The sequence below is a fragment of the Mya arenaria genome, chromosome 17, assembly GCF_026914265.1.
Source record: "Mya arenaria isolate MELC-2E11 chromosome 17, ASM2691426v1".
In the NCBI taxonomy this organism is placed as follows: Eukaryota; Metazoa; Mollusca; class Bivalvia; order Myida; family Myidae; genus Mya; species Mya arenaria.
In genome coordinates, this window is record NC_069138.1 from 19,919,630 (window position 1) to 19,932,181 (window position 12,552).

At 39.4% G+C, this 12,552-nt stretch overlaps 1 protein-coding gene across 1 annotated transcript; it reads right to left on the minus strand.

Annotated features, from left to right (window-relative positions):
* Positions 1 to 1,479: 1,479 nt before the first annotated feature.
* Positions 1,480 to 5,131, minus strand: LOC128223253 (uncharacterized). Its single transcript, XM_052932544.1, has 4 exons — positions 4,572 to 5,131; positions 3,668 to 3,890; positions 2,854 to 2,980; positions 1,480 to 2,417 (listed from the first exon to the last, which is right to left on the minus strand). The coding sequence occupies exons 1-4, from the start codon at positions 5,129 to 5,131 to the stop codon at positions 1,480 to 1,482; spliced, it is 1,848 nt and encodes a 615-aa protein (XP_052788504.1).
* Positions 5,132 to 12,552: the final 7,421 nt, after the last annotated feature.

The window sequence follows — 12,552 nt, forward strand, 5'->3', positions numbered from 1 at the left end:
ACACATTAAGATATAGAGGATCATTGTTTGTTTCACCTTATGAACACCAACATTTAAAATTCACGAGTGGCGTATCCACGAGTGAAAAATTGACTTTTAGTGTTCACGAGGTGAAAAAAATGCGATCTCATACTAAAGCGATAAAAAAGCCTTTTTACTCACTGTTGATTTTTAGAAAAGCGCGCCAAATTGTATGCGAACTAAACGTCATTCCGGAAATGATGTCGTTTAATCTGTGTCCCAGCTTTGTGCGCGCTGACGTTTGATTTGGTATTGAGAGCGGGCTATAATTTTCTAACAGTCGACAGAAAAATATCAAATTATTATTTCACTGTTTGAAAGTGAAATATCGTTTTTAATTCACTGATATATCTTTATAAACCGCCGGAAAGCATATAATTAACCAAGTTTTTATTAGTAGTCTTATCATGTTTTTTTTATTATTATTTAAATTTAAAATGCTTAAAGTATGCCACTGACGTAAACTTATTCACGGAGAGTAAGGGTACGGATCGCATGTGGGTATGCGACGGTGCAGGGCAACTATTCTAATGGCAAAATGCATTTCTTGATATATTAATGTTCGACACTTACTTCGATTCAAGCCTTTTTGTTCTCAAATATGTTCAAGCGGGAAAAGTTTCGAAAGCATAATCGTAGCTTGTTGGAGTATATTCAAAAACAAAAAAACTCATTAATTACAATAGAACATTAGTAACTGTGATGTTTTCGTGGATTTGTTTAGCCAGATTGTTTGCATCAGAGAGAAATTTACAGCCGTGTTCCCGGCATATACGAGTGTTTAATTGGCTTCCCGTTTCCGTGAACACCCGTTATATCTCGCTCCTTGACGATCCGCACGTCTTCAGTTACCCTCCAATTTGCCCCAGACATCAATTTCAATGTTAAATTATCATAACTCTTGATAATGTGATACCTTTTTCGTTTATTGACATTTTAATTGTAGCGCCATTACCCGGTAATTTCTTATAAAACCTAATTCCTGGCACCCCCAAAGATTTATGGCCCATAATTGTATAGATAACAATTGACGAGATTTCTTCAATTTGTCACGTGCAGGAAAATAATCAAAGCTCAATTAAAGGTTTATTTTCTAGTAATAATCGCCTATATAGGATATCAATAAACAAACATCTGCAGCCTATTTAGGGCTTATCAGACCGTGCTCGCTCGTATAGATAAAGAAACTTGGCATGGCCATTGGAAAATGGTTTTAATTATACACGACCACACGGGAAGAATTGAATCTAAAATATATCGGTTGGAATAATGTTTAAGTTAATTGATATCAATTAATTATATCATTATGTACTTAATCATAATACATCGTTATATGAATATAAACATTGATTTAAAAGAATAATTAATGTTTTATTATTTTTTACAGTGTAAGTTTTCACACCTGGAAAACAACTTTGCACTATATTAAAATCTGCATTTTTTCTCAGCACATCTTGATCATTCAAACGCATGGTTGCAGTCGTATGAGCCGCCGTGTTTGAAGCTCCTCCTCTCCGGGGAAGGTAGAGCATGATGTCTCCGGGGAGACAGTGATCGTGCGTTCCTCGTTACGAGACCGGACGACGACATCAAGCCACATCCGGAGGCCGAGATCTTTGACGAATTCCGACGGGGAGAGTATTTAGCGTGACCAATACGTGGTCCGAATCTGTACTCTGGTAACACACGAACACTGGAACTCCCTCGCGCATATGAAGGTTTCTTCATGGGCGATGAGTGGCGCGAATAAGGGGACCTGGGTGCTTGATAGAGAGGGGATGTCGAGTTTCGTCTGTGTTGTGCGAGACCAGACGAGAAGTCAATAACAAGCGGGTGTAAGCGGTGTGTCGTACCGCTTATAGTATGTGAAGGGCGGTGTAATTTGACGTCGGAATGTGCGCGACGTTGATGAATATACTTGTTTTCAGGGCGATTCAGTGGACTGGAAGAGTTTGATATGTTCATGGACATGTAACTACCGTGGCCAGAGCGGACCCGAGACATAGACGGCTGAGCGGCGTTCGGGAACGGCGGCGGTTGCGGTGGTGGTGGTGGTGGCGGCGGCAAGAACTCCTCGATGTCTTGCGATGTCTCTGTCAACATTTCCGGCGATAGTTCGAACTGTTCTCGCGAGGTCGCGAATCTGTTCGCCAGGTATATTTCCGCATCCTCATGCTGCGAATCGGAACCCAGGAGGTCATGCGGCTCCTGGAAGGGCGGTATGTTCTCGTAGAACGGATCCCCAATCTCGTCGTAGATGACTTCCTGTTGCGCGTCAATATCTACGTACCGCTCGCCGCCCTCGTCCTCCTGGGTGAACGTGGTTTCCGCCGTCGTGTCGAATGTCGAGTCGAGCGTCGTGTCTTCCTCAGTGCCCGGGTCGGTTATGTCCAAGGCTGTTAAAAAGTCGTCATATGTGTTAAGTAAAGCTAATATATTTCATTACTAGAATTCCCCACTTTTCTGAACAATCTGCAAAACTATTGAAATCACAATCAAAATAGGATTAAGAAACTTCTATCGTATAAATTAATACGGGGCAAAAGAAACCATATCGGGCGAGGGCGAAGCTCGAACCCGAATATGGTTTCCTGTGCCCCGTATATCCCATATCAGGTCACCTACTAACCCCATAACGTATATATCACGTCGACAACCTGTTTATATGTTTAAATGTTTCATTTATTCATCGGAATAATAATCGGAATCGGAATTTGGACGCCATTTTTGTACGATATGAATTTGGTGACCCTTTATGGGAAAATAACACCGCGTGACCAGTCCTGGAGAATGGTGTATCATAAAGCCATTCATCCAAGCTAGCTTACGTACCCTTGTAGGTGTTAGCAGTCTTGGGGCGCGCGAAGAGGTATCCCAGGGAGGGTCCGTCCGCCTCTCCGCTCGCCGCCACTTCCTTTAGTCCTGTCTGCAGGAGCCGCCCGCCTATCACCAACACCAGCTGTAGAAAAAAAATCCATAGGAGATGGTTATATCAGTATAAAGTTCGTAAAAGCATTTAAATATAACAGTAGTCTTAGGGCATAACGATGTCATTGTTTGTTCGACGGAGGCCGCAACAGATTAAGAGCGAGCGAGTGAAATAAAAATGAAAATACATTTTTTTTATCGTTTCAACACAAAAGCGGACATCAGGATTCCTGAATAATTAATTTTAATAATGATAATCCTGAAGGATTACAACAGCATTCGCCCTTCTTTGTGTAAGTTGAAGGAAATGACACACGAAATATCTCTTGAGATGTTATATACCTAGCCGTTTCAATATTCCGCCATTTGTCACAGCCAAAAAATATTCATATGTTTTCACATTGATTTTCAAAAACGCATTACTTTTCCATTTTTTGGCTTGAATGAGGGATACTGTACATAAAATATGTCGAAAGAAAAATCAATTTGATGTGCCCTTAGCTTAAACTGAGCACAACATATTATCGCAGCTGTCATGCCGAATTTTGAAAAGTTTAAACTTTTAATGGAAGTATTTTATAAATTTAGTTGGTGAATTTTTCGTCGAAATGTGTCCGAAAATAATTGTTTCAGTTTGTTCTCTTTTTGATAACGATACACGATACAGCACGATTTTGTTACCAGCGAAAGCAGATTACCCCCAGAAAGCGTACCCTACCTGTATAAAAGACAGGCTGAGGACAATCGCCCCGGCCGTCGTGAGCACGGAACCCTCGAAGAAGGCCATGAGGCGGTCCGTGCAGCCCAGGCTGTTCAGCGTCGTACCCGTACGGTAGTCGTACTTATAGTGACGCGCGTTTTCGTGAACATCGTAGTGGATGCAAGGGCGGAGAACGGATGTGCTGCAGCAACTGAACGGCACGTCGTCACTTGTAGTTCCGCTGTGGAAGATGGGTTTTCATGTCATTACTTTTCATATACGTATACTTGGAATAAGTAAACAGTAAAAGAAACTGCATGTCATTTATATTTATATATAGAAGAAAACAAATGATAAATTAATTGGTCGATTGAATGATTGATTGATTGATTGATTGATTGGTTGATTGATTGATTGATTGGTTGATTGATTGATTGATTGATTGATTGATTGATTGATAAATTGATGGGTTGATTGGCTTGATTAACTAATTGATTGATTGAGTGATTGTTTGGTTGATTGATTTATTGATTAATGGATTGATTGATTGATTAGTTGATTGATTGATTGATTGATTGATTGATTGATTGATTGATTGATTGATTGATTGATTGATTGAGTGGGTGAGTGGGTGAGTGAGTGAGTGAGTGAGTGAGTGAGTGAGTGAGTGAGTGAGCGAGCGAGCGAGCGAGCGATCGATCGATCGATCGATCGATCGATCGATCGATTGATTGGATGACTGACATCATTTGTCTCGGTATAATGTAGAAGGACAATGCGATGCTTGAAAGTCCGATGGTCATAAAGGGTATCAAGTCCATATAGTCTTGATGTCAGTTAATTTCTTTTTAAGCATTTAAGCGTATTAAAAAATCATCTATAAAATAAAGTTAACCAACTGACAGATTATTTTTTTCTTCACATATACCGTTTTTTTGCATTCATGTAGTCCGGATGGATCCAGGATGTGGAGAACCAGTCTCGGTAGCTGCGACTTCCGCAGCAGCTGTACGCCATCTGAAGCACGTCCACTTGTTCCTTTGCCGTTGCGTCGTTCTTGTACGCCGCCATTGCTTTCCGTATACCGTCATTAAAAGATTCCTCCAAATCGCTGATGTGAACAAAACACATTATACCGGAAATAAACTCGAACAAGAAAATGATGGCGGTTACAGATATTGCTGGAATTAGAAATGGCGTCCATTTTTCCCTTTCGTCTAGTAATCTATTTGTGTAAAATGCTTTTCCGCTCAGAATGTGTGCTATCAATCCAAAGAGCCCCGTAAACACAAGCAACCCTGGTAACACTGCGCCGTTGTAGTTTTCAATAAATGCGATTTTGTCCTCTATCGTGACCTGCACTACCAAAGCTAAAATCAGACATATGAACGACGGCAAAATGCAAACCCAGTGCCCAAAACCTAGAAACTTCGCGAGTTTGACTCGCCCTTCTTCTGTGAATTCAACCGACGGTCCAGCCATATTCATCCATTAATACTGCAATAAATACACATTATGCGGATGTTGTGTGACGTTTCCCAAAAGGCGGCCATTTTGTTTTATTGTAGTCGGGCGTGACGTCATAAAACTAATTACGTTCATTTTCGCGGACGTCGACCAATGTCGTTTCTGAGCAATGTGGCGTCAATTGTTATTATATTTTAACACTTTACATTCGTCTTAATGCGTTTTATGGCGGCATATAACTGTTGTAAGATAACATGTTAACGTTCGCGAATTGTTTCGTGTAAACCACTTAATTTTCGCGATAATCATCCAGCTATCTAGTTAATATTCGCGAAAGTTTTTTCGGCAAGATAAAGATCATAAGACTTAAAACTGGCTTCAAAGTGCCCAGAACTGCCACCTGTAACCCTTTTTAAGCTGTTCAACAGTAACAGATTGACTGGCTATGATTTGCGAATTCTACTTAAAAAGGTAACATATTAACTGGATAACTTGATAAGCTTCGTGTGACCACTTATCTATAATGCACTTTTGGCTTCTAGCAGAAACTGGTTATCTAGTTATGGTTTGAGAATTCAACTAAATAAGTAACATAATAACTGGTTAACTAGATAAGATTCGTGTTAGTTATATATAAATATATTCATACAACTGGTTTTAGCTGAATTGTGCAGTCTAGTCTCGGTGGGACAGAATTGAATTGCACAAAAAACTGAGATTTGAGTTTTGACCTCTACGGTTATTTTTATTTTATTTATTACGTTGTCAAGTTGGCGGGGCATGAAAAACGAAAACTATTTTATAAAAATATAATTCTTTGAGATCGAACTATACGTTGAGATTTGTAGGTAGAAGGTAGATAATTATGTCGACGGACTGTTGATCAGTGTACAAACATTGCTCACCTTTTCGCTGTGCGAACGAAAGAAACACAACCAGTTAAATCAAAATAATTTTTTTTTCACCGACGCGAATCATTATTATCATAATAATTGATAACATTGTCAAAATAATTGATAACAGTATTTTTATAATTACTATTATTATTATTTACGTCATGTTTTAACAATATTAAGAACAGAACTGAACATTTATTGTTAACTTGAACGAATACAGTTCATGGTTAGATATCAAATATCACATGAAGTTATATCACAGACTGTTTACAAAACGAATTAAGGATGATATTTATACTAAATCACAATGATCATAAAAACGTACGTTACTAAAGACTATATATATATATAACAGGATAACCCATTAAATTAAACTTATTTTCAATGGGGTCCTTATATAAAATATAATTATTTGCCAAGATCCCAGAGGTTGGCTGTTTAAGTAAGGTTTTCTTATACAAAAAAATCACATACTCTGACTAGTTAAAGAATGATAAAATGTTTGAGATTGAAATTCTTTTTATTTTACGTTCTGCTCTTCATTACTGGAGGAAATAAAAGTATATCTATAATGCAATCGACTGTAAAAAAAACATTAACATAATATGACAAAAATCTGAGAACTAATATCAAGGACCTTTAAGTCCGTGCTAATATGCAAGCTTAAAATCTATATGAATTACGATATATAAAATATAAAATCGTCCAATAGTTGCTACAAGAACAGAATAGAACATTTACTGTTAACTTTAACATCACGCAGTTCATGGTTGTATAACGTGCGTCGTCAAACAAAGGCTAGTAGTTCCCTTCAGAGAAAAAGCATGTGCGACCTTGACGGGGCCCACTGTCGTTATATACAGTAAATTCTCAATCCACAAGGAGCCCGGTCTTTGCTAATTTGCATATTACCAGCCAAGTAAACATATATACTGTGAACGTACTTCCGTTTATAACGGAATGTTATACTATGATCGCACATCATGGCCGCCGCATACAGCGGATCGTTACGTACAGTTGTTACAATAACATGCACACATGGCACGGCAATAGCAGAATAGAACACATTTACATTTGTCTATATGTGGTCATATGTGGAATTAAGAATTGTCCAATCAGAAGTCTGCCTTGATGGCACGTGATATCATTGTGACGTTAACGTCATGTTGTACCATAGAAACGCGCTCAAGATACAACAGATAACGCAGACAAACAGATATAAGTAATTTCTTTGACAAAAATGTAGGACTTCAATACAAAACGTAAACAAATTGAACAGTATACCAAAACAAGCCGAACTCGATTTAGTGAAGATATTTCAGGGCATCTGCTTAACCATGAATTTCGGTAAGTGGTGAATAGAATCAAGCCCGTTTATATCAAAACTTAAAACATATTTAACATAATTACAAACAAGATTTTTTTGAAAATCCATATGCATCATTAGCACCGCTTTGTCAAAAACATGTGCTAGTCTGAATAAAGGTGGTTCAAGAAATAATGCATTGACATTGACCGTGACTTTGACGCTTGACCTGCTGATCCCCAAACCAATAGGCGTCATTCATTGGTCAACATAACCGGTGAAGATGTATGGTCCTAGGTCAAGCAGTTCTCGAGCTTTTGAGAAGTCCGAGACTACCAAGGTTTAGCCAAGATTCATAGATTTTGTGGCTTGGGAGTCTTTCAGACTCCAAGTTTATGCACTTTTAAATTGTTGTATTTAATACTGTTTTGCAATACTGTTTTTCATCTAGTGGTGTTTTAAAATATTCGGGGCAGTGTATTAGAAATGCATTTAACGTTTAGGTCTTCTTTGTGGATTCATATGGCTTTTTGAAGGAATGTAAGTTCATATACCTGTATGAAGTTGCCCTAACAACATTGGCCGTGTCCTTCGTATTTGTTTCACTAATGAAAAAAAAAATCAATAGGGGGTCATCTGCTGGTCAAATACAACTAACAGTGAATTTTTCATAGTCCAAAGTCACAACGTTCTTTTTGTGTGGACACAATCTTATTGATACTGTTGGGCATGGCCTTATCGATTGTCATACTGACCAAATAGGTTACAAGTTATTTACTGGACAAGGATAACCTACCCGTTAATTTTAAGAGTTCAACATCCAAGCCTTCTGAATGTTTTATTGCGTAAGAGAAAGAACCAGCCGCCCACGGTAAGCTCAGTCGGTACAGCGCCGTGCTAGTGTATCCTATCAGCCGTGGGTTTAAGCCCCGCACCGTGAGTATCCCCTTCCCCAAGATGTTTTCTTAAATATTGTCTGGATATGAAGCAGAGTAAAGTGTCTGTATAAGAGCCAGCCGCCCGGTTAGCTTAGTCGGTACAGCGCCGTGCTAGTATCCCATCTGCCGTGGGTTTGAGCCCCGCACCTCGAGCACCCACCTCCTTCCCACAGATGTTAACTTTAATACTATCTGGAATAAAAATCAGGAATGCTTTGATCGGCCCTACAGGGTTAATGAGGGAGGAGTGAAATGTCTATATAAGACCTAGTCGCCCTGTTAGCTCAGTCGGTAGAGCACCGTGGTACTGCTCTGGTGGCTGTGTATCTGAGCTCCGTACATTCCGTCAAGATTTACTTTACAGGCGCCAGGAATAAAATTCAGGACTGAATGGATCTTCTTAAAAGATTAAATTGGGGGAGAAGTGTGGTATGGGGATAAGATGCAGCCGCCCAGTTAGCTCAGTCGGTAGAGCGCAGTGCTAGTGGTCCATCGGTCGTACGTTCGAGTCCAGCTAGTTTCGTACTTTTCCTATGAGGTTAATATTAAGTTGCTTTGCAGACGATATTTTCTAATAGCAATTGGCGTGACCTCAATCTGAGGCCTACCAACACCAATATACTGTAATATATTATCGTAGTATATACTACCTGTTAAGTTTCATGGACCTCAGTCAAACAGTGATTGTGCGAGTTACATTTTACTTTGACCTTAGAGCTACTGACGTAACTTGGTTCATATACTTGTCAAGGTAAATGTACAACTGAAGTTTCATATTCCTGCGCTAAAGTTATTGTGAGGACAAACATAACAGTGTTGACCATTAGCATGACCTTTAACTACTGACAACAAAAATTAAAACAATGGAACTATATACTGGTCAATGGCAACATACCATTTAATTTTTCATGGTTCTTCGTCAAAGCAATAGTCAACCGTCTGACAGACCATCCGACAGACTCGCCGACCTACCGACATTTTTACACCCAATAACTAGCTAGGATATTTTTCTATATAACATCATACTTGTCACACAACTATCTTAATTCCATTTGTTTTCAATTTCAGTTACTAAAAAGCATAGCCAGCTTTCGAATACTGAAACAAAGCTAGAGCCTCACGAAGTAGCACGTGATGCAACCTCCACATGCTCCGGAAGTGAAATAAATTTCAGGGATGTTGGGGCGGGAGAGGAGGAGAGGATAGATTTCATAGCCTCGGTATGGAGCCAAGTGATCAGCTCCCAACCAGGGGATAATGTGCAGCTTATAGAATTTCCAAAACCGAAATCGGCCAAGCTGGGTTCTGTACCAAACGTTGATGATAGCCCGAGGAATGACGGTGCTATAGGGCTGTCAGGGAGGTTTGATAGAGGTAGCTGTGACCTGTCGGGGTTAAACGCTGATTTTGATGGGGCAGACTTTGAATATGGAAACACAATGCAACAGATTAACGTGAATGCTAACCCCGCACCTTCACAGAATGATTCGGCAGGAATCAAAATAAACGGTCTTGTGAACTATTCGGGTGAAAGTCGCACTTCTGTAAAGAAATACGGTAGTCTTGAACATATCAAACAACTTAAGCGAGAAAACACGCTAAAACGAAACAGGCTGAAAAGCGCTCAGGTGAGACCAGCTATCACGGCCGTGAAACATGCTGAACAAGCAATGACTGAACATAATCATTCCGACTCACTTGGGGTAGAAGAGCCCGAGGCTGATAAAGATGATGCACTTGAGGATATGTGCATACCCGATGACATGAAGTCGCTCCGGAGAAAGATAAGCGATGAATACAATGCGCGCATCGATCCAGAAACAGGCAAAGACAATGCTTATGAAACAGATGAAAACAAAACTAAAGAGCTTCCTTCTCGGGCAGATAATGAAGACAGATTGTATATCACTCCAATAAAGAAATACGGGAGTTTAGAGCATATGAGGAATATCAAAAGAGACAATGCCATTCATTTGAAACGTTTAAAGAGCGTTACGGCAAGCTCTGTAATCACAACCCCATTCAACTCATTTAATTATCAGAATCGTATTCGCAGTGCCAGGAAAGAAAATGCAAGTGAAATAATACCGCAAAATTACGTTGAAAGGTACGGTGCAATGTCTCGGGGTTCCGCTGTTGGTAACGAAACGCCAAGAAAGGCGGAACATGGCCATGTTGCTGGAGAGACCACAGAAGATCAGCGCAGCCTGGCGTCCTGGACAACACCTGAGAGGAAGTACAACTACGAATCCATAGAGCAGACCTCAAAGACCACAAAGTCCGCCCAGTATGGTTCTAAAGAGCACTTCGAGAATATACAGAAGGAAAATGTTGCTAAGAGCAAGGTCGACACGTGGAACTTGGAAAATATTGATAATGTTGGCCAGGACAGAGGCAGGCAGACTCACGCGTCCACAACAAAAACCGTGTTGAACGGTTCCCTAGAGGAGACCGAGAAACGTAACAAAATTGAGATCACAGAAGCAAACATTCCAATTGCAGCTGAGACTCCAAATCCCTGCCTATTGAAAGAAACGACCAAGACTCGCCTTGCTGAAACCCAACCAATATCTAATCGAATGGTGGGTCCGAGAAAATTCGGCTCTGTCGCTCACTTTCGACAAGCCCGACATGAACACATGTCGCTGACGCAGAGTTTACGCAAAGTAACATCTAAACTGAGCACCTGGCAGCCACGAGAGAAAATGGCGGCGCTAAAGCCTCAGCGAACTGGGCCGCAAATCTCGGCCACTGCGGAGCACGTGAAAAGCTTGAAGACGTCCATTCAGAACGCCGCACCGCGTATCGACGACAAAAGGCATAGCAGCGGCAAATATCACGTGATGTTATGGAGCAGGCATCTTCAACAACAAAAGCGGCAACGACAAACTAATAACAACTGTGAGGCAACCATGGCAACGGCCGGACGACAGCAGATTTATACATCAAGGTATTAAAAGACAATTACATTACATTGTAAAAGTATTCAGTGTTTTAACTCATTGGTGTGCCAATTATACATTATAATAAAAGAAGCCGGTTTGGTTTGATTGATATACTTTCGACTGTCAGGAAATATTTTGATTTAAATGAAACATTCGTCTATTTGTTCAGTGTTGTTGTTTTATATATATATATATATATATATATATATATATCAAATGCTAATCGTTTATTTCAGGCAGCAGAATACAGGTTTGGTCCACGACGCCAGCACAGAGACCATCAACGGGTTTCAAGAAATGTCCACATAACTTACTAATAATTTGTAAAAACTTGTATGACTGAAATGAATAAAATCGTTGGTTTGAGCGAGTTTAACCGTATTTTAATAAAATTTATTTAATAATTTCTGGTGTTGTTTGTTGTTACTTAAAACCACTAAAACGACCAAGACCTTATTTAATTCTCTGCAAAAAAAAAACATTCTTAAACTGGGATATTTGTAATGTTGCAGCTATATATAAGATAAGCCACACTTATGCGCGTTAACTTAAGGGAACTTTTTTAACATTTGGGCATTCATTATGTTCCCTTAACGCGTCGAGTCGCCAAAACAAAAATCGCCAAAGACTCTGAAGCGGCTGTTTATTTGGACTACAGTATATATTAGTTGTGTCTGAAATGATGAGAGCAACATCTAGTGTTATTCTATAAACAAAAAAATACAATTACCACAATGACCTCATTGGAAATAAGCTCCAATGTGTTCATGTGCCATTATAGTTGAGTAAACAGTAAACTTAAATAAACTCGAATTACCAATTATTGTTTATAAATTCTTAGTCTATAAATACATTTACTATTTTGTATCATTTTACATTTAAATATACCGCTTGTATTTAAGACTGATAAGTTTTTTTTCTTGTGCTGCTTTATATACGCATGTTGTATACTGAAGTAAGAAATTGTAAATTGAGTGTGTCCTAACCTGAATAAACAGCAATCAATCAACCAACCAACCAATTAACCAATCAGTCAGTCAATTAATCAGTATATAAATCACTCAATCAAGCAATAGGTAAAAACACTTGTGGATCCAGAGGATCCTAAAATCGTCCAAGTTTACTTTTTATTTCAATATAGGAAAAAAAATCATAAACTATGTTAAAAATGCATCATTTCGGACTAGAAATTGTAAATTTTGATTCCGGGAGTGCCCCCAAACTCTAAGTACCAACAAATTAAACCAAATAAATTTAGGTTCCGAGGGAGGGGCGCAAATCAAAAGGTTTACGCCCCTAAGTTGCATGTACGCCCCCTCTAACGCCGAATCCAGGATCCGCCCCTGAAAAA

Bases quoted from the DNA above. Each gene is read 5' to 3' on its own strand.
- LOC128223253 (XM_052932544.1), bottom strand. From the start codon at position 5,131: ATGGCTGGACCGTCGGTTGAATTCACAGAAGAAGGGCGAGTCAAACTC. The intron at 3,891-4,571 runs GTGAAGAAAAAA...CATCTTCCACAG, and splicing joins AATGCAAAAAAACGGTATAT to CGGAACTACAAGTGACGACG. The intron at 2,418-2,853 runs GTACGTAAGCTA...ACTTTTTAACAG, and splicing joins GACTGCTAACACCTACAAGG to CCTTGGACATAACCGACCCG.